The sequence below is a fragment of the Panthera leo genome, chromosome B3 (genome assembly GCF_018350215.1).
Source record: "Panthera leo isolate Ple1 chromosome B3, P.leo_Ple1_pat1.1, whole genome shotgun sequence".
Lineage (NCBI taxonomy): Eukaryota > Metazoa > Chordata > Mammalia > Carnivora > Felidae > Panthera > Panthera leo.
The window spans coordinates 68,770,357-68,792,775 of record NC_056684.1 but is presented as its reverse complement, the minus strand read 5'-3'; the positions used below and the strand labels follow the sequence as shown (position 1 = coordinate 68,792,775).

General features: G+C 42.4%; 1 protein-coding gene across 1 annotated transcript in view; it reads right to left on the bottom strand.

Moving 5' to 3' along the window:
* The window catches only part of RYR3 (ryanodine receptor 3), a 526,048-nt gene that overhangs the window by 214,401 nt on the left and 289,228 nt on the right, over positions 1–22,419 (bottom strand). The window contains exons 18-20 of the mRNA XM_042942518.1: positions 22,168–22,409; positions 12,777–12,969; positions 1,746–1,962 (exon numbers count right to left, since the gene is read on the bottom strand). Coding sequence (XP_042798452.1) covers positions 1,746–1,962; positions 12,777–12,969; positions 22,168–22,409 — 652 coding nt within the window. The remainder of the gene's footprint in view (positions 1–1,745; positions 1,963–12,776; positions 12,970–22,167; positions 22,410–22,419) is intronic.

Below are 22,419 nucleotides of genomic sequence, written 5' to 3'. Positions count from 1 at the left end.
CTGATTATTTAGTGAGGGGTGGCACAGACAAGTAGGTACCACGTTCATGCTCTTTCCTCACTTGGGCCCTAGTGGCCTTGCATCCATGCAAAAGCTAGTTTCGTTCTTTGGCCCTCAGGCTTTGTATCTAGATTACATAGGCACCAGAGGATCTGATTTCTAGGATCATCTCTGGCTCACAAACTCCTCCCCAGTTTCCCATCAACCTTCTCAACGCCAACTACTTTCAAGGTGCCGCACCAGGCTCTGTGAAGCAGGCAGAGAAATGCTGCTTTACAGTAATTTTTATGAGAATTCACACATGGGAATTTGCTGGAGTTAAGAAGCAAATTCACCAACATGTGCGCATAGCTGAATGTAATAGGGTCACATAATTATTATGGGAAAATAACATGCTGGAGACCTTCTACAGGTCAAAAGAGCTATATTTCCAAAAACTACTAACCCCTTGTGCCTCAGAGACAAGACCCCATTGCATTTATTTTTCCCTAACAATGAGAATAGTGATTTGAATAGCACCAGTGTGGAGGAAATACTCTAAGCTGTTGTTTATGCCCCGTGTCATAAGCTTGTGAGTGTGTCCCTCTCAAAAGAGGCCCTGGAAAGGCAAAGAAAATGTCCGTTTATCAGCACCTTCCCCTCATATATACCACCTCATTTCTTTCAGTTTTATCTCCAACTCTTCTCCTACACATTCCGCCTCCTCCAAGTATCCAGCCACAAGAGAATATTTATCACCACCTCTGTTGTTTTGAAGTTTAAATTCCAGTTAACAGCATAATATTAGTTTCAGGTGTACAATACAATGATTCAACACTTCCACACAACACCTGGTGCTCACCCCAAGTGTAAGCCTTAATCCCCATTACCTATTTAACCCATCCCGCACCCACCTCTCCTCTAGTGACCATCAGTTTGTTCTATGTAGTTAAGAATTTGGTTCTTGGTTTGCCTTTCTCTTTTTCCCCCTTCACTCATTTGTTTTCTTCATTTCCATGTATGAGTAAGATCATACGGTATTTGTCTTTCTCTGACTTATTTACCTTAGCATAATACTCTCTAGCTCCATCCAGCCGTCCAAATGGCAAGATTTCATTATTTTTATGGCTGAGTAATGTCCCATAATTTGGCTCTTATAGACAATGCTGCTATCAACATCAGGGTGCATGTACCCCTTTGAATTAGCATTTTGGCATCCTTTGGGTAAATATCTAGTAGTGCAATTGCTGGGTGGTAGGGTAGCTCTCCACCTGTCCCTACTTTGTGTTTCTACTTCTAGACCCTTACCCTATTCCTGTTACTTCAGCTCTGCATCCCTCCCCATTTAAGCTTAATAAAGGCCCTGGTTGAATTCTAGCCTCACTAACTAGACTTCTAGAAATATTCTAGCCTAACAGGTGTCTCTAGCACTTACTTGTGCATACTGTTCGTTTTGCATTTATTACATTCAGGCTTAAAAAATAGCACATTTGCTTTTTACCTCCTTAAGTGGGTTGTGAATTCCCAAAGAATACTGCATATTTGCACCTGTACCTCACAGGGCCTTGCATGTAGCAAGTGATCAACTTGTCTGGGAAATCCTGAAAGAGCTCAACGTATGCATATGGTGGAAACATGAAAAACAACAGTTGTTCACATCACATGATAATAAAACTGAATGCATGACAGGAATGGTTCAGAGGCAACAGAGAGAGAAGGATTTAGCCCTAGGATTTCATCTGCCTGGGTTGCCTGCTCAAACTTACCTGACTGGTGTCTATGGGGCATGGGATGAAAGAGGCTTGAGAGAGGAACTGGGTGGTACCCAACAGATCTCTAACTCCTTCAGCATCGCGTTTATATTCTTTGACGGGCTCCAATCTCATCTTTTCTTTTGGCAGTAAGGCTTCATAGCAAGGGGCATAGCCAGAGGGAGGCAGGAACTTAAATTCTCCATGACGTCCACCCATCAAAAAACGCACTCTGTACCATTTGGAAAGACCAGGAAGAGAGAGGTTAAAAAGAGAAATCCCAGCCTCGATAAGAGAACATTCAAGATGAACTACCCATCCCCCGCCCCCAGCAATTATTTTGTGGGAAAGTGCCTGAACTCCGATTCAGTACAACGAACATCCTGAAGTATGCAATAAAGCATTGGGGAAAACTCTCAGTCTATGATCCTCAGGTGACCCATGTCAGCTAAGTTCTTAAAAAAGTTAATTCATACATAAATATCACTAGACTTTAAAAATTACGTTTTTCCTGGAGTGCCTGAGTGGCTCAGTCGGTTAAGCATCCAACTCTTGATTTCAGCTCAGGTCACGATCTTGCAGTCATGGGTCTGAGCCCTACATCAGGCTCCAAACTGAGCTGAGCATGGAGTCTGCTGAAGATTCTCTTTCTCACTCTCTCTCTGCCCCTGCTCATGTACTCTTTAAAATAAATAATGTTTTTCTTTACCCTAGTAGACAAATCATCATTATAAATATTATTACTAGACTATTGAAAAGAGTAGCAGTGATGAGAAGGACATTATTCTCTGACAAGATCATGTTAAAACTACAGCATGAGGACTTCAAATCTTTTTACTTGAGGGACATTACTCACACATCAATTTTTAAGATGCAGGCAAAAGATGAATACCAGAATATTAAGCACAAATGGTATATATGCCAAGTGATACCCTGCAGAGGCTGCAGTTCCCCTAAACAGCCATACGAGGGCGACTCTGAAGAAGCAACAGCAGGCGGTCATAGCCATAGGCAGCCAAATAGGTATGAAGTGTTTGTGCACTAGGGTACCAGTGCCTTTCTCAGGGGCACCACCACCCTGCTGGCATCTAGGCCTGACACTCTAGTCCACTCCAGCAGTGCCTACAGAGACCTCCCAGAAGGGGGAGAGGCACTTGGGGGCTCACAGTGATGCAGGCACTAAATTTCCAGTATACTGAAGTCTTTCAATATGTTAATTCAGCATCTGGTTGCATTTCAGCCATATATATATATATATATATATATATATATATATATTCGGTTAGGGTTATAGGTACACCCCAAAGCTATCCCTGCAAAGAGGAGAGGGTGAAAGTGAACTATTTCAAAACGATACTTTATATTCTCCTCGGTTTGTAACAAGAAAGAGAGCTTTTGCAGATCAACTTTAACTTAATGAGAAAATATGACCACAGTTTTAAGTAATTAAAACATGATGGGGCGCCTGGGTGGCTCAGTCGGTTAAGCGGCCGACTTCGGCTCAGGTCATGATCCCGTGGTCTGTGAGTTCGAGCCCTGCATCAGGCTCTGTGCTGACAGCTCAGAGCCTGGAGCCTGTTTCAGATTCTGTGTCGCCCTCTCTCTGACCCTCCCCTGTTCATGCTCTGTCTCTCCCTGTCTCAAAAATAAATAAAAAGTTAAAAAAAATTAAAAAAAAAAAACCATGAAAAGATATGTAGCCCTGCAGGGTCAACACTAATATCACACAGGAAAAATCAGTATATACACATAGCCTCTGCATGCAACCCTCACACCCTCTTCCCTCCATTTAACAACGAGTGATCGAACCCATGTGACTTGCTGTTCTTTGCACTGGAGACTTGGCAACAAACAAAGACTACAGTGTCCCTGGTGTCACAGAACAGGGATCCAACTAGAAAAACAGTCATAATTACTGATTGGGAGATATCGAGGAAGGAATAAAGAGGGCGATGTGAAATAACTCAGGAAAGAGGGGAGGCTCCTAGACTGGAGTCAAGGAAGGCCTCTCTGAGGAAGAAACATGAGTTAACCCTGTGGACTAAAGAGGAGCTAAGGAGTTTAAAATCTGGAAGAGCATTCTAGGCAGAGGCATGACATGTGCCAAGGTCCTGAGGCAGGAAAGAGCTTGGGTGCAGAGCCCAAGGGGCATGAGGTGAGGTGGGAGGGTGCGGTGCTAGATCAGGTAGGGTCTGTGAGTCATGGCAAGAAGATGAGATTGTATTCCAGGCAGGAAACTTCTGAAAGACTTTAAGAAGAAATACAAGACTCTTCTAGCTGCTGTATGTGGACAGGTTAGCAGACCATTTAGCGAGTATTTGGAGGCACCAGACACCCAACTAGTCATGGTGGGAGGTGAGGATAATCGGTTGAGCCAATGTGATGATGGACAAAATGGAAAGCAAAAGCCAGATCCCATTTTTGCTTTGGAATGAGGACAGTTCGGGACTGCTGAGGGAGTGAGGGCATGTTTGCAGGGGACTGAGATATGTGGCGAAGGGTTATGACCTAGCAAAGCCCTCACAGCAAGACTCTCCACCAGGCCTCACTTTCTTTAACTAGAATGTTCTGGTAGGGCAGCCTTGCAAGAGAGTCTCAGTGTTGGCTGAGTAATCATGACTGTGGAAATAGCCTAATTATGAAACTGGAAAATAAAACTCTTTCCAAGTGGGAGACATTAAAGTTTTTTTTTCCTTCCCAATACAAACAAATTCTTTATCCAAATAGCATTTTAAACAATGCTGTTTTAAAATTAATTATAGAAATCATAGGACATCTCCCACTTTCCCATTTTCAAGTACTAAACAATGATATAGAATTAGAACCACAATTGTCCCTTGTGGATGTTCCTACATTAAACGTTACGTAACAGGGCATGCTATATGGGTATTAAGAATATGAACGATGACATTAAGACAAAATTGAGTCATTAGCCTGAAATGTTACTAATTTAGTGAACCTTCAGGAAATAATGACTAAGCCTTGAAATTATTGGTTGAGAACTTCCCGATTCAACTGAAACACAGCAGATTGTGTTACTGACATATTGAAACTGTGGGATAGAACTAGAGCTTTTTGAGCAAAAAAGAGAGTGTAGGACATTTTTTTTTTGCCTCCCTCTTCTCCTTGAGCATCCTTCCTGTGAGAAGCTGAATGCCCAGGAGCTTGTACAGCAAGGGTATGAGTATTCTTTGTTACTCACTAGTGAATAGATTCCAAGAACAAGTAAATGATCTCCTATGAGGTCTTCTGGCTGGACTTAATTATTCATGAGCTGTCTTGCCAGCTCTGTTTAGTGTTAAAATTTCTCTTACATTTTAAAATCTGCCATCATCTTCTGGATAGAGAGCAAATCAAGAAAGCACAGAGAACATAAGGAAAACCATCATTTCTGGTTTTATACTCCGTTATTAAAAAGAGAATAATTTGGTTATAAATCTTCATCTCATCTCCTCTGATGGCCACAAAAACAGTAAAAGGAAAAATGTACATAACCAGAAATTAGTGTGTACTGTTCACTGAAGCATTTGTCTCCAAACGTCATTTCCACTGTCATCAGTGGGTGGAAGGAGTGGTCCTGGGTTGCTTCCAAAGACCTGCCAGACAGAAGCCCTGCTCTCCAGCAGGGACTGGACAAGACCTGTGCCAGGTACACCCGCGGTCCATGGCTCCTTCCCTCACTACCCGCAGTGCCTGGGAAGGGCTCCAACAAACGAGCACTAACAGTGGTGGTCCTCCTCATACCTCTCTCCGCGAGATCCAGACTGACCACGTCAAAGGAAATACCCAGAGATAAAATGCAGGGTTGAAGGGGATAATCAAAAGAAATGCCTGCAACCCACTTTAATTATCTGAAGATATTAAAATGGGATTCCCCCTCTTAGAGTTTTAGCAGAGGTCCCAAAGGCAGATAAATCAGAGGATGCCAGTATTTTCACATCCTGAAGTGAGATGCTGGATCCACTACGAAGATCCATCCAAAAAGTTATGAAACAAATGCAGCTGTAGTCTACCAGGTGCCTGCACCCTGATAAGAAAGGTAAAGAATTCATTTGGAGAGAACTGTCAGGGAGAACAGGCAGGGAGTTCTCTCCTATCTGAAGTCAAATGAAGAGTGCTTTAAGAACTATTCAGAAGCTTTCAAGTGCCCCCCTGGAATCTAGTGAGGGACATGTTTGCCCGGTGACAGGCAGAGAGGGAGACAGAGAGTGAGAGAGAGCACGAGCGGGAGAGTGAGCGAGCAAGAGTTGACCTCAAGGGAAAGAGCTCCCTTCTGCTCAGGGCGGGGCCAAGGACTGTGTTCCTGGAAGGCCAGACTCCACAAATGAGTCAGCTGTCAGCCATCTCAAAAGGAAGTATGCCCCGAGAGGCAAATGACTGATCAGAGATCAGAAAGGAGGTGAGCAGGGGAGGTGGGAGGCCCCGTGTGCGGGGAGGGAAACGTATGTAGAATAGGGCTTGGGGTCAGCCAGAAGCAAGCAGCCAGCACAGGTGGTGAAGCCTGTGTAAAAAGAACTGCAGGGAGATGCTTCGAGATGCTCCAGGCTGAGGCTCCAAGGAGACCACAAAGGCCTCAAACATCAACTGCATACAAATCTGAGTTACCTTCTAGCCAAATAGATGGGATTTTCATATGGCCGAGAAGACTGTTCTTATTCTTAAAAGGGGCAATAAAGGTTACAGAACGGGCAGAAGGGCTTATCCAGGGCCAGAAGTCCAGAGCATGGATGTAGAGGGTAGCAAGAAAACAACAGAGTGACAAATAACTAGTCTATTTCTTTTCATAAATCTGGCATCTGGCGCTGAAGGTTTATCATTTAAATCCTTTTTCCAATTAGGATGTAAATCTCTCTTCTCTAGGTGTTATTCTTCCCTGCTTCTTGGGTTCCACGGAATCTCCCAGCCTCAGAAAATGTTAAATTTAAAAAAAAAAGGTAATTTGAGAATTGAGTTCATTCAGATTCATTCTTCTTGATCCTTGGATTTTTCTCTACATTAATGGATTTTCAAATCAACTTAATTAATCAATTTAATCTCTTTGACTAAAGCACCTGTTATCTTCTGGAATTCTTCCTAGAACTCAGGACATTCCATCAGCTCTTAAAGGCGGTTTTCCTCCTAAAGTGATTAGAGTAAGCGGGTCCTTAGATTCTTCTGCCTCCAACATGAGCAAAAGCTTCCATAAGAGTCTCCAGGGAGTACTGAGATTTTTGGGAGATGTGGGGGAATTTTTTATTTACTTGACTGATTTTGAAAACAGAGAAAATTGTATTGAAAAATCCCTGCTAGCATTTTCAATTCAGCCTTTTGAGATTTAGACATTGTGGCTTTCCCATTTGCAGAAGGGACCAGACTACCTATTACAAGTTCCCAGATTCGAAAGACGGATCCACAAATAAAAACAACACAGTAAAAATCAAGACACGGCTTTGTTATGCTCCAGAAGGATGACTAGGTTTCCTTATCCACGGCTTACTAGCAAACGTGTGACGTCACTTGAGTCTCTCTTCCTGAATATCTCATTACTCTCATCTGCTAGTGAAGCTCTCCCAGACAGCGGGGAAGGTGTTCCAAAGAAGAAAAGGATACAGGCTGTGGTTAAGAGGACAAAGAATTAATGAGCTTTGGCTGACCTGAATTCAACTCGTAAGTCGTGATTCATAACCGCATCCTCTCGCTAAGACGGGAAAACAATCTGAGTTATGTATGTTCCCACATTCATCTTTCCTTCTGGCCAGTGTTTGATGAAAGCCCAGGGCAATCATCATGTTCTCCACAGAAGTATATTTATCTCAGTAATAATTTCCACAGCATTGACCACAGCAAGCTGGAAATAGCTAAGCTGTTGGTTACCTGAATTTTAGCCAAGGCTGGTGGATACCAACAGAAAACAAACAGCAACCACAAATACCAACCACCTTTGGATATTGTTGCTTTTATAAATTAGCAAGGGCCGGTAACAGAGCTATGTCAGACCGTTAAAATAGATCTCTGGGAAGTTTAACTATGTCTATAAAACATATTCTACTACAGCGATGAACTCATCCATTTTCTGAGAAACAGAAAGTATCACCCAAATCACGATATCACTATATGTTTCACTATACGTCATGGCTTCCGCGTCATGTTGTCCACTTGCTTCACGCCATGACGCCATATTGCAGGGAGAGACTGCCTTTTAATGAGGGCTTCCTGGCATTTAAGTAAGTCAACCTTTTGGGTGGTCTGCAAGGTACACATGCCTCATCCTAAATTCTGTCCTATAACAAACTGTGTTGTCACACTAAGGGCCTACTGCATGGATAGTATCCACACACAAACCCCACGGAGAAGAAACCTAAGGAGGCACATTCATAATAGTTAGAAAAGAGAGCACATATTGATTTGTGGATTTTGTTAGTAATTACTCATGCTGCCTTTGACTTCACTGTGGATAAATCTAATTGAAAAAGATTTTTTGCTTTTCAGTGACTGCTTACAGGGACATCTTAATCAGGTATTATTAACAACATAGTTTGTAACTATACAAATAATTATGGGGTCACAAATTCATGACTGTGACCTCAGTAAAGACCAGTGAATAGGAGGAAATGGGGCTGTAAAAGAGAAATCGAATTTAGAAGCCACACCAAAGTTGAAAATAAACATGAGAGACAATTCTGAATGCTTCTATGACAGGAGAAGGACCTCTTTCTAGAATGGCATAATCTTGTACCCTGCTGGAAGAGACACAATACAACCAAGCAAGTATTCTACTTACTATATTGGTAAAATAGTAATTTCAATTTTCATAAATAAACACACACACACACACATATTTTATAGGAGAAACAAAGTTTTGTTCTTGTAGTTTTTGAATTTACATTGTGGGGAGTAGTATGATCCTTCAACATGTAGCACTGCTTTCAGTGGGTCTCAGCATTTCTGTTCTGCCTTCCTCACCTTGACCACTCACGATGGAACTTGGCACAGGACCGAGGACCAGAGGACTCAGTCGCCTAATCAACTGTGTTATTCAACATATTTAATTTCAGTGAGATACTTTAGTTAATTTGGAATTAACATCTTGGTTTCTCTCTCGCTTTCTGCACAGCCGAGTGAAAGTAGTATAGAGAGACTTCTGGGTTTCAGCACCAAATCCTAGTTTACCAGTTGATGTAAGAGTAAGTACTCGTATACTGATCCTCTTTGCTCACAAATAAAAATCAGTCCATTGGCTACTCTTCAACACAAGACCAGCACTGGGAATGACTGAAGACATCATATAAGGGGCTGAATGTACTTCAGTAAAATGTATTTCCCAAATGTGCAGGCAATTCCATCTCTCTTCAGATCATATTATGTTCTGAGAACCAAAGACAGGAATATATCAGAGGTGACATTTTCCTGAGAGAAAGGAGGCCTGAAAGACATCAAGTCCCAGTCATTAGCTTACCACTAATTCAGGTGCTTTAAGCAAGAGGCTTTCATAGCTAAGGTAACAACTTTTCAAATCAACACATCTGGACCCTTCAGTTTCTTAAATTCTCTTACCAGTTTTGTGCCTTATAAATGGGTTAGACAACTCATTTTTCCTACCCTGGAACTTTGCTTCTCTTTTTCCTGGGCACTCAGAAGGCTGCATGCCCTGCTGTCCCAGACAGGAGATGCTAGAACCATCTTCTACATGTGGATACGGTGGAGTCGCCCATTTCTTTACCTGCCAGCTGCAGTTCTTTGCCAAGAGATTTCAGTTTAAGTCCTCACCAAAAAAATAAATAAATAAATAAATTCACACACTTAACAATCCTATCTCATTTCTCTGAAGGAGACTGGATGGATGAGTTCATGATTAAAAATCATTAGGCAACATACAAGATTGGATGTACTGATCTCTAAACACAAACTACTTAGATACCATTAAGCCGGCACACTAAAAAAGGTCATTTTCTCCAGAGATCTGACTTCTAGCTAAGCCCTTGTCTCAGATGAGATGCTTGAGAAGTAGGTGTACTTGCCTTGAAAATAAGTAAAACCCAGCGAGTGGGATGTGGTCAAAACCAACAGAGAAGAGAAGGGAAGGGAAGGGCAGTGATGCTGGGTGACCAAGGCCATTAGCTACCTAGGCCAGTGTGGTCCTGAGAAGTGACTGTTCAGAGTGATCTTGTTTCTCTGAAGAAGGTACTGAGTCAACAGGTGGATGACCCAAACGCTGTTACATCATATGTAGATTTCTGCTCATTCTCTTTCTTCCTGGGCAATCAAGTGGGGAGGATGTACAGTGGAACATGTGCTGGTTCTCCCCCGACTGCCAGGGGTCTCTGTTCCAATCAGTTCTCTTTGGGCTTACAGTGTCTCTGTCTTTCAATAATGCTCCTGGTTTTCTAAATGCTTCTTATGGATATCAACGAAGAATGGGATGTTATGCCACGCTTAAAACGTGAGAACTGGAATGAAATTCTAATGGGTATGTCCTCAGCAGACAGAAACACAGATAAAGAACTCACAACTCTAGAATACAGTCCCTGGGGCAGACACAAGATTCGTTGGCTTGCAACAGTGCTGAGTAGATTTGCAGCCCTAGTAAGGTTTTACTATCATTGTTCTCCTTTTGTTAAAAGAATCTCAAACAATGGTAATGTTTAATTTAAATTTATTATATCCATCGACATCAACATGTTTATAAATATGTATATGTACTGAATACTGTATCACTATGTGTGCAAACATACATTAGCTTATGTGTATGTTGCATATCTATATATGTGTATACATACCATGTGTATTTGCATATCTGTGTCAAATTCCCAAGGTTCAATATCATTTCCAAAGGATAATTCTTTATTTCTAAATTATTTAACTGAAACAGAACTGAAATTTCATCCTCTATTAGAAAAATATATCAGCATGTCTTGCTTTATCCGTCTACCTGAGGTGCTGAGGACTATCACAGTGCTATCACTTTGGAAATCCATCCCTCAGATGCTCGCAGCTCTGAGATGGCATCTTTGTGGTCCAAGCTCGAAGTGTCTGCTCTCTACAACTCCCCTCCTTTTATGGCCCTTTCCAAGGGCTTCAATGGAAACCAGTTTGATTCTAACTGTGTTGATTCTAGTTTTCCACTCATTCTATTGTAATCTCTTTAATAAGCAGGGATCGAGAATGATTAAGAAAATCTTGGGGAAGAAGAGTCACAATGGGGTCTGTCTTGTCTTGACATTAAAATATATTGTCAGACTAAAATAATTAATACAGCATCCAACTGGTATAAGGAAAGGGGCAGAGCAACAAACACACTAGTTAGCCATAGTATGTAGAAAACAGCTTGTATAGTATAAATTCAATTTAGTGTAAAAATATTCGGATGTATGAATAAAAAGGTAATAGGGTTGTCTCCAGGTTGTGCAATTTTGGGTTCTTAGTTATTTCCTTGATTTACATTATTTTTGTAAAAGGGAAAAACAAAGAAACGACAGGAAAATAAAGCTAAGTGTGAAAATGTAAATCGTAAACTCGGAAAAAAGATTTGAAACGAATAAGGCAGTATTTTAAATAGTCTTAACACACAAAACATTGAAATTCATACCTGATAGGCAAAGAACATAAAAAATATTGGGTTGAAATACTATCTAAGAACCGTAAGCATTAAAAATGCTTAACCACACAAATAATCAAATAAATAGAAAATTAAAACTTTAAGTTACAATTTTCTCAAATTAGCAAAGATTAAAAATAACCCATAACAGTAAAAGTTAATGAGGACTCAATCAGTTGGGCTTTCCCATATGTTGCTTTAAATAATACTACAAGGCCCAAATCCTTTATCTGAAATCTGGAGTTGTGTTTCAGACTTCAGAATTCTTTAGATTTTAAAGAAAGTATACATATTATGTATTAAATACAACCTCTAGACAGGTGAGGGGCTGTACCCCTTAATCAAACACATTAATATTTCTAGAGTTAAGCTTGTAAATATTCAAAAGAAGAGGAATAAATGAAAGATTAAAAGCAATCTCATTTCTGTTGATGACAGTTTTGACAACAAAATGAGTTTAGGTCAGACTCTGTGGTGAAATGAGTTATGAAAAAATTCATGGGTTTCAGAACTGAGCCACCCAGGCACCCCTACAAATTTAGACTTTAAAAACTTCATAGCTTTTGACCTACTTCTAGGAAGAACTTAACAGATATGCAGACAAAAGAGTTATGCTCAAGGATGTCCATCATAATTTTATTTATAAAGATAAAAATGGAATTAGCACAAAAGTCTAACAATAAAGTAATGGCTATATTATGGGACAACCAAATAAAAGGATATCATATGGCTATAAAAATTGTTTTTGAGGAGGATCCTTAAGGAGTCAGGAAAAGGCTCATTATGTATGGCTGAATGGAAAATAATGAAGACATAAAACTTCATATTGAGTGTGATGTCAATTAACAAAGCCTCATGGGGTGCCTGGGTGACGCAGTCAGTTGAGCGTCCAGCTCTTGATTTTGGCTCAGGTAACAATCCCAAAGTTGTGGGATTGAGCCCCACGTTGGGCTCCGTGCTGAGCGTGTAGCATGCTTAAGATTCTCTCTCTGCCCCTCTCTCCTGCTCACGTTCTCTCTCAAAAAAAAAAAAAAAAAGAAAAAGAAAAAAAAAACTCCCAAAATGTGTAGAATAAAAGACTTGAAACTAATAGCAGAGATTATAGTTACACGTTGGGATTGTGACGTTGTTTTATTTAGAACTGTATCTTATAAATTTTTAATAATGAGGATGTCATTTTTAAAACAATTATTAAAACAAGCATCTACATAAGATTGATGTTATTCATCTTCTTATTTGAAGACATTACAAAACCCTTGGTGGTAGGTAGGTATTCAATGACTATCTACGGAGTCAGTGATTCTGGATTGCTCTCCTGCTTTCACCATCATTTTGGCGGGGGAGGGGGTGTGGGGGGCAGTCTGGCTTATGGTGTGGAAGTCGTAAGGGACACTCCCTTGCTCCCTGGCTCACACGAGTGGTGGGGAGGTGGGCTAACAGCCACTCCCCATGAAATCACAGCCATCACTTACTTGACACCTGCTGAGAAGCTCACCACAGGGAAGAAGAGCCCATCTGTGTTGAAGTTCTCAAACATCCCCTGCACAGGCTGCCCGTTGATGCGGAAAGAGATGCTGGGCACCCCGAGGTCGAGGCAACAGCTTACCACGTCGTCTGATCTCAGCAGGTGCTGGTTGATGGAGGCCACGGCTCTGGGTATGCGGCCTGGTGAGCAAAGAACAAGAAGGCGTTGTGGGACTCTAGAGAAGGCTCTCACAGTGGGAGGTGGGGAGGTATGATGGCACACAGGAGGTCTGGATATGCTTCTGCATTTGCAATTCAACTTGGCTTTCCCAGTGTGAGGGGAGCAGTGAGAAATGATTTCCGGAGCTTGTGAGTGGGCAGTCCAAAACGAGAGGAGTCTCAGAGGAAACTGAAACTGCCAGGAATGAGAACAAACATGAATTCAACCCCCTCAGTGTGTGTTCAGATTCTGGCCCGGTGTCTGAATTCACGAACAGATTGCTTTGCTGGTTGTGGGTCCTGCAGTGTGAGGGCGCGTGTGTGCGTGGGTTTACTCTCAGATGCCCAAAGATCTTGCCCTCTTCCATTTCCTGTAAAAGATATGGCCACTCTGGCACTGGACGCAGGAGCCATCAAAGTGAGTAACAGCAAGGTCATCCAGCCATTAAACTATGCAGCATAGTTTACTTGTTTTAAAGAATTCTATTAGTTCATATAAGCAGTGAAACAGAGGGTCAGTTGTACACTGTGTTGATGATTTTCGTCATTACTGTGTATCTCTTTAATAGGATGATTTATCATTGCCTGACCTAACTTACAGTCATGAGAAAATCACCTCTCGGGATTTTTGTGTCACACCATCTCATTCTGGAAGTTCTAAAAGCAAATTATCCTAACTCCCTCACCCATCTCCCTACCACGGTTACAATTCTATTGGCAAGAGAGCAATGAAGAGGCAGAATTTAGGTATTAAAATGGACTTTCAGGCAACAAAAATTATAAAAATGTATCTTATTTTTTGATGACAGAATACATATTCATTATAAATGTTCATTATATACAAAAATATAAACAAAGAAAAAAATGTAACTCAATAAAAAATGCTTCCACTTTCACACACACATACACACTTTTCATCCATACTAGGATTCTGTGGGTTTTGTGACTTTTCTCTACCTATTGTATTGTAAATATCTGATTGTATAATGGAATATTCACTAGAAACTGCATTTTAATGGCTTCATCATATGCCATAAGGTAATTAAAAACCCCCTTATGATGGGTACGTGAGTTGTTTATAAATTTTGTATGCACATCTATACTATATAATCTTTATAATCTCAGCTATGAATTATTTAATGTTTCCAGTGGTTAATGCTATTCTAGTAGGTTCTAAATTAAGTGGTGGATTTTAAAATAGCGAGGGGCACCTGGGTGGCTCAGTTGGTTAAGCAGCCGACTTTGGTTCAGGTCATGATCTCAGAGCTTTTGAGTTTGAGCCCCGCGTCGGGCCCTGTGCTGACAGCTCAGAGCCTGGAGCCTGTTTTGGATTCTGTCTGTCTCTCTCCCTCTCTCTCTCTCTCTCTCTCTCTCTCTGCCCCTCCCCAGCTGTCACTGTCTCTGTCTCTCTCAAAAATAAATAAACATTAAAAAAAATTTTTTTAAATAGTGAAACTACTACACTATCCTTAATAAAAAAATATATACTAAGTATCTCCTTCTGGTTACTGTGGGCAAGTGACAAAACCATATTGTATTTCCCCCCACCCTTGTACAAACGTGAACGAGGCTCTACGTGGTACCAGATACCAGGCTGGGGATCAAGGACTGAAGACCCAGTTCCTGCTCCTAATAAATCCATAATCTGGTGGGAAATAAACATTCAAATAAAGAATTACAATTCAGTCTAGTTAATGGAATGAAGGTGTACACAATGTGATGCTTCTAAGATACAGGAAGGTGCCAAATCAGCCCAGGAGCATGGGACAAGAGTCAAAGATCCACTATATAGAAAAGACTACTTCTTATAGAAGAATAGTTTATACAAAAGGATGGAGGAGACCTACCTGTGTGCGGCAGGTGTGGGGATGGATAGGAGCTTGGGGAGTAGGTGCAGAACACAGCCGGACTGGACACACAACTTGGACTGTTTGCACCACACCAGATGCAATGACACAAAATAACGTACGCAAGGCACATAAGCCTGAGACAGCCCCAGACTCGGTTTTTGTAACCTTGCTTCATTCCTGAGAATGAGGAACAGGTTCCTTTAAAACACAGCAATCTAAGCCAAATTCTAAGACTGCAGAGGTTTGACACCTTTCCAATTTCTCTGAGGATACCGAGGGCTCTTGGTTCCTTTTATGGAGTTGAGGTATCCCAGGTCCCAATTATCTTTTCTCCCTTATCATAATCAAGTCTGTTATGAAAGGAATCTATATTAAAACTCAGCCAATCTTGCTACAACGGTCTCATTCTCAGTATTTCTTATTTTCACATTAAAAACCAATATTTTCTGCTTCAGTTGTTTCTTTCTCCTTTAGTTTAACTTCTGGATAATATCACTGTAGTCATTTGAAAAAAAAATCCCGAGAGATTTCTGTGAATTTGGGAAAACCAAGAAGCCACTGAAATGCTCGGTTGGTCAACTAGCTTTATTTTTTTCAATGTTTATTTTTGAGAGACAGAGACAGAGCGTGAGTGGGGGAGGGTGCACAGAGAGAGAGAGACAGACAGACAGACAGACAGACAGACATGGAATCTGAAGCAGGATGCAGTCTCCGAGCTGACCGCACAGAGCCCGACACAGGGCTTGAACACATGAACCACGAGATCATGACCTGAGCCAAAGTTGGACGCCCAACCAACTGAGCCACCCAGGCGCCCCGGTCAACTAACTTTCAAGGTATTCAGATCCTTGCTGGCTAAAAATACAAATGAGAAGGTCCTTTACTGTTCTGAGACTCACATAAACTAGGACAAACTGACAGTGTTGAATTGTGATGCCAGCGCCCTCTCGTCCTAGCTGCTCAAAGTGCACTGTTGGCTTCCCTGTCGGCCAGAGCCTCGGCCAGTAAAGAAAGAGAGCAGCTTTCACGAGGGATACTCTTCATCTACAGCAGTGCTTTGATGCCATCGGAAGCTGAGTTCCAAGCTTTATTTAGCCCTTAAGATGCCATAGTTGCCAAGTGCCTTCCCGAAGAATGGCAGCCGAGAGCATTTCTCCTGTCTAGTTCCCTCCCTTGGTGGAAAACCACAACCAGGATGAGCAATTATACCCTTGTGGTAAACACCACTGCCTTTTACAAAACTCCTTTATTCTAAAAGAATGGGCACCGAGTAGAAGATCATCAGTAGGCCAAGTGAAATCATCGTTTGAGCCTATTTTTAAAACATATGCAGAATACAGAGTTGGGACTGATACTATCCAGAAACTAAAGGGAGACAGTGGATAATTACTGGATAGGAAGCATGTACTTAGTGATTACTTACCGCAATGGTTTGGGAAGTCTATTGGAACAAAAAAACCCCATTTCATACAATATTCATGTTATAAAATATCATCTGATAAGGTAATATTTAGTTTTAAAATGGGAGCAGTGTGAAGGTTCTCAAACTAGAAAACAAGGGAATTGTGCAATGGCTTTTACACACTGTTTTATAAATCTGTTCTCATCTACAAGAAGAAATCTCTAACCCCATGAGGGCTTTCAAGGCTCCAAATGATTCAGAAGGGTCCTGTACCCCACATTTAAACAACATACTTGTCCTTTAAATTGCTCTGTAGTGAGGTGGCATTGTGGCAGGGAGCAGAAGCGGATCACAGAGGGCTGAGTTCAATACCAAGTCTTTGTTACCTGAAGCTGGGCATGTAATTTTACCAGAAAATCAGATTCCACCTCTATAAAATGGGTACCGTGTTGCCCACACTATTGTTGTTAAGAGTTGTTTGTAAGGTACCGTAATTATTCCCAGGACTTCAATGAAACAAATGACTGATGTCCTGTATGCCACTCAAAAGGTTTAGCATGTAGCAATAACTGGGCATTTCTAGAACCAGACTCTCTGGGCTAGAGTCCTGGCTCTGTCACTTACTGTGTGACCTTGGGCAAATCACTTACCTTTGTCAACTCAAGTTTCTTCATCTGTCAAGTGAGAATAGCGTCATGAGGTTGTTTGAGTTTTGGATGAATTATTCCCTAAAGAGGGATTAGAAGCGTGCCTGACACATCATAACCCACACTAAGTACTATTATTGCTTTTGTTTCTGAAGCTCTAGAAACTTTAATTACTAGGCTAACAGTAGAGAAGAATGCCAGAATGCTGTAGGAATGTCTTTGGTATTATGATGAAAAAATAACACTATGGAGAATCATGGCATTGAGGGCTGAGTCCAGAAAGAGACTCGAAAAGTCACTGTATTGAGTTAATAAAAATGAGTAAGACCCTTTTGTGAAGAGAATGCTCAAAAATAGTCACTTTCAAGTATGTTTCACGTATGTGACCCTTTAGAACAACCAACAGAAGGGCTAGTCCATAGAAAGAAAAGCAAAGGAGTTACAAAGTCTGTCTCTATAATCCTAGCCACAGCCCACCCAAACAGGCTGGGAAGTCCTGTAGCCTCTCTTTGTCTGAATAAACTGCCCCTGGCTCAGAGGCCTGGGCCTACCTTAAGGTCCCGGGGAAGATCAGAAAGGCCATTCCAAAGCAGCATTGTAAGATAAAGGAAAATCTCACTTTATCATAGGCTGCACATCTTCAAATTGACCCAAGGACACATTCCTGCAGGATTTAGCCTCTTCTGATGAGTAATGTAGGCAACTCATCAGCATTTCCACTGCCCCAGGCACGGCAGAATTTGGCACTATCATGCAAACACAAACACTCTGGCATTCGGAAGGAGAAAGGATCCAAACACGTAGAAATGCTGGTGTTCTTTAGCCAATCCTTGGGTCCTCTTCACAGAGCAGCAGCAGGGCTGGAAGGGTCTGAGTCACAGTGGGGTGTGCCTCCACAGCTCAGGGCTGGGACTCATCTCAGGAGGGAGACAGGTAAAGACCCGCTCATACAAATGCGATTGTTGAGCTAAATGATTTAAATGTTTAAAAAGCCAGACATCATAATAAATCAGGAAACACAATTTTACCCCATTCATTTCCTGCATCACTTATCACTCGGGAAGGTAGATTCCTCTGCTTATTCCAACTGCACAAGGGGAAAAGGTATTAAAAGGGAAACGTAGACAGATTTCTTTCTGTGAAACTGTCCCCCCAGCCAGGAACATACTACAGGCAGCTCTGAGTCGAATTCATCCCAATGGCAGCCCCAAAAGGCTACATGAAGGCTATGTCAGTAGAGGGAAAGCAATGCCAGGACCAGAAAAGAACCCATCCTCGCAAAGGAAACTCCCAGTGGCTAAGCTGACTCAGGAGCCTGTTAGGAGGGTTAAGATGGGGGATACATCTACAGCTGATGCTTGAAAGTGGCCTCACAGACTTTGGTGGCTAAAAAGACCCATGAGGAGTGCTTTTTCCTTACATAGAGAAAAAGCTCATTCATCATCCCAGGAGGTCACCTGAAACTTCCCTTCCTGTGGTGCCTGGGTGACTCAGTTGGTTGAGCGTCCGACTTCGGCTCAGGTCGTGATCTTACGGTTTGTGAGCTCAAGCCCCACATCAGGCTCTGCGCTGACGGCTCGGAGCCTGGAGCCTGCTTTGGATTCCGTGTCTCCCTCACTCTCTCTCTGCACCCCCCACCCCCCCGTCCCCAATGTGCACTCTGTCTCTCAAAAATAGACATTAAAAATAAAAAAAAGAAACATCCTTTCCCATTCAGCATGGGACTCAGGTAGTTCCCCTGAGAATGGGCTGCTCTCCTGGTCTCCAGTGAGGTACCCACAACTCTGGACATGGTCTTTATGATTGCAGTGGACCTCACAGACAACGAGGGATGGGAAATTGTATTTACTGGGTAGCTAACGTGTCATGAACTTCATGTTCCTTACCTCATTTAAATTTCATAAGAGCCTATATATCTTCATTTTATCTGAGGAAACCAAGTCTCTGAGCCCAGAATCAAAAAACATCAGTAAACAGAAGTTCTGGGATTCAAACCCAGGCACAACTCCAAAGCCATGCTGTTTCTTCTTGACTCTTTCCAGCGACTACATGTTAGGGGCACTATAATTCCTACCAATAACGACAGTATCTACTGTGATTTATTTATTTATTTAAAAAAAAATTTTTTTAACGTTTATTTATTTTTGAGACAGAGAGAGACAGAGCATGAATGGGGGAGGGTCAGAGAGAGAGGGAGACACAGAATCTGAAACAGGCTCCAGGCTCTGAGCTGGCAGCACAGAGCCCGACACGGGGCTAGAACTCACGGACCGCGAGATCATGACCTGAGCCAAAGTCGGCTGCTTAACGGACTGAGCGACCCAGGCACCCCTCTACTGTGCTTTAATAAGTACATTAAAGATCAGTTTGAGGCAGTAGCTTAGTTCATACATACAGATGAGTTTAAAGTTAATGGACTTGGGCATTTATATCTCAAGGAAAAGGAGAAAACTTGTCAGGAGGAGTTCCCAGTAGGTCTCCCTAGCCACCCTCCCTTACATCCTGCAGTAAGTTGGAGTATTGTTTCCATTTCATTTCTTCATCCAACAATTATCAGATAGTCCAAGATACAGTGGTGTCCTGGTGGGAGTCATTAACAGAAACCTTATTTCTTCAACTGGAACACATGTTGGCATATTTACCCGCAGTGCCTTCTGCCAGATATATGTTCCCTGTGCGCTGGCTGGGGAATTCAGAATGATGCCAAACCCAAGGAAGCTTTGTGTTTTAATGAGCACGAGACGTGTCAATCTTGTTGACACTGGTCTCTCCACATCTCATCAGATGCTGAGGACTGAGGGGGTGAGGTTCTCTGAATGTACCTATACGGCATTGTATTACTAAGTGTGGGTCATGTTCAGAGAGCCACAATCAGCTCTTGAAACGCTGAGTCCCAAGTCCCTTTCCCCTGTCATCTATCACCAATCAGAAGGGCCACTGCTCGTGATGACTGGTGTGGGCTTGGCGCATCTGGCTTCCCAGTCTTCTGCTGAGAAAGGACAAGAGGGATGACGAGCATGGGGCATGCTCCAGGAACGGTACACAATTAGATGGATGTTCGAGTTCTGAAATGCAAATGGCAACCTTTCCCGGATGCCCTGGCTTCTCTGTCTTTTGACTCATCGATGTATTCATTCCACAAATTTTATGAAGGGATCCACTAAGTGCCCCACACAGTGCTACAAAATCTGGGAAGGACTGAGTAACACTTTTCCTCTGAGCACGGTTAGTTTCTCTTTGGAACAAGGGTCCAGTTTGCCTCATCCAACAGTCTAGGTGTCCTCCAGATTTCCTTAACCAGTCCCCAGGCAGAGTTCCCTTCAGGTGTAACCTGGGATGCAGTTGTAGCTTGGGTGATGGTGACGAGATGGCAGGAGAGGAGCAGCTATCAGCAGGCAGTAGGGGAATGATGTTGTCAAGCCAATCCCGCTCATGCCCCCTCACAGATTCCACCCTACCAAACTCAGGAGATGTAGATGTGGGTAAGCATAAGAACTCTTTCTTTTTCACTCACTTCCTCGGAGACAGCTTTCTGAGCACTTCATGACATGTGAGGCTAACCCACATCACAGCCACAGTCTGTACAGCCACAGACACAGTGGCTCCGTGACCCAAGAAGGGAAGATCCACGGTCACTCCCCATGAGGATGGCACTGGCGAAGGGAAGTTGGGAGGATAAGAGAACGACAAGACAGGGCTTTCACATCACTATCACCCATCATCCTGCCGTTTTTCACCTGCCTTTGTCTGCACCACACTGTCCCCTGGGACACACAAAACAGAGATTTTTTTTTTTTCTTCCCACAAATGATCCAGGATACATTTATCAATAAGTAAGTGGACACCATTCCTAAAAGTTTTTAAATGTTTATACTGAATATACAACAGCACAAAAAATTAAAAAACCAACCCATGCCGACCCGCTGAAAATACATACCAACTGTAAGATATGGAATCAGAGCCCCAGGTGACGGTTTTGGCCCGAAAGTGAAGGGAAAAAGGAAAATGTGATAGGTTACATAGTTCCCAGTTACAAAAGAAAATGTATAGGTTTGTGTTGTACAGACAAGCTTTTCCGTAGTACTGGATTTGGGGAAGAATGCGTGTCATCGTTTCTTACGTAAGAGACATGCTTACATAAGTGATTTCTATAAGGGACACAGTGACCCCAAATACAGTCTCACAAAAGATACAGGTACAATGTGCTGTGGACAACAGAAAGAACAGGTAAAGCTCTAGTTCTGAGGGAAAGCCTAAAAGTTAGCCTTGCATTTTCGTCTAGGCAGAAGCTAACCCATTCCTGCGGGCACAGGCCATGGATATGCTTGGGGAAAGCATAAGTGGAGTTTTAAAAAGGAAGTGGCACTCTTTTATTTTTTTTTAAGCGATTGGCATTTAGGGTGTGCCCAGCACCGATCCAGGCATTCTGTAAAGTGTATCATGAAGCAACATGTTGCACTGACATAATGATGGACTTGTAGTCAGATCTGGATCCCTCTCAGCATGACTGTAAATAAACTACTTAAACATCTTTGTGGTGGTTCCACATGCGTCACATGAGGCCAATATTATGAACACTGGGGCGCCTGGGTGGCTCAGTCGGTTAAGCATCCAACTTCAGCTCAGATCATGATCTCACGGTTCGTGAATTCGAGCCCCGCATCAGGCCCTGTGCTGACAGCTCAGAGCCTGGAGCCAGCTTTGGATTCTGTGTCTCCCTCTCTCTGTCCCTTCCCTGCTCGCTCGCTCTCTCTCAAAAATAAGTACACATTAAAAACAATATTATCTTGTTTTAATAATAATAATATTATTATATATGTTTAATAATAATATCTTATTATCATTAAGGGGTCATTATATAAATAAAGTGAGGGGAAAAATGTACAAAAGGTATGTAAGCTTCCTGTAAGGTCCAGTAAACAAAAGGTATGTAAGCTTTACTGTAAGGTCCAGTAAACAAACGCTGAGTCTCTTTCCCGGTTTGACTATATAACCCTTAACATCCTAGGCAATAGTGATGCTACAAATACAGTCACTGAGCTTGGGAACAGTTAACTGAGCCACACTAGATCACGCAGCTGCAAGTAAGTGCCAGAGTCATGGTGGCAAAGCAGGACAGTCTCATTTCAGATCTGATGTGCTTTCCACTTAACCCTCTAATTAGCTGAGACTTTTGAGTCTGCATCCTTTTGACAGAAAGTGACCACCGCAGCTTGAACAATTCAAGCCTCGATCATCTCCAGCAAGGGAAAAGGGGCCAGAGCTCTGGCAAGGTACTCACCTGACCAAAGGTGAAGGCCATCAAAGCCATAGGAATACAGGTCGTCTCCAACACCGTTGCCTCCCCATCCTTCTCCACCTCCAGGGTACGGAGCATAGCCTGAGGAAGAGGCCCAGCCCACCCGTAGGTGTGTGGGCTCAGCTGTTAGGAAGGGGTCCACTTGGTCTATGATCAGCTCAAAGTACCACTTCTTGTACTGTGCTGAGCCCTCAGCAACTCCCAGGAAGATGTTTGGCCGAATGCTGAAATTGA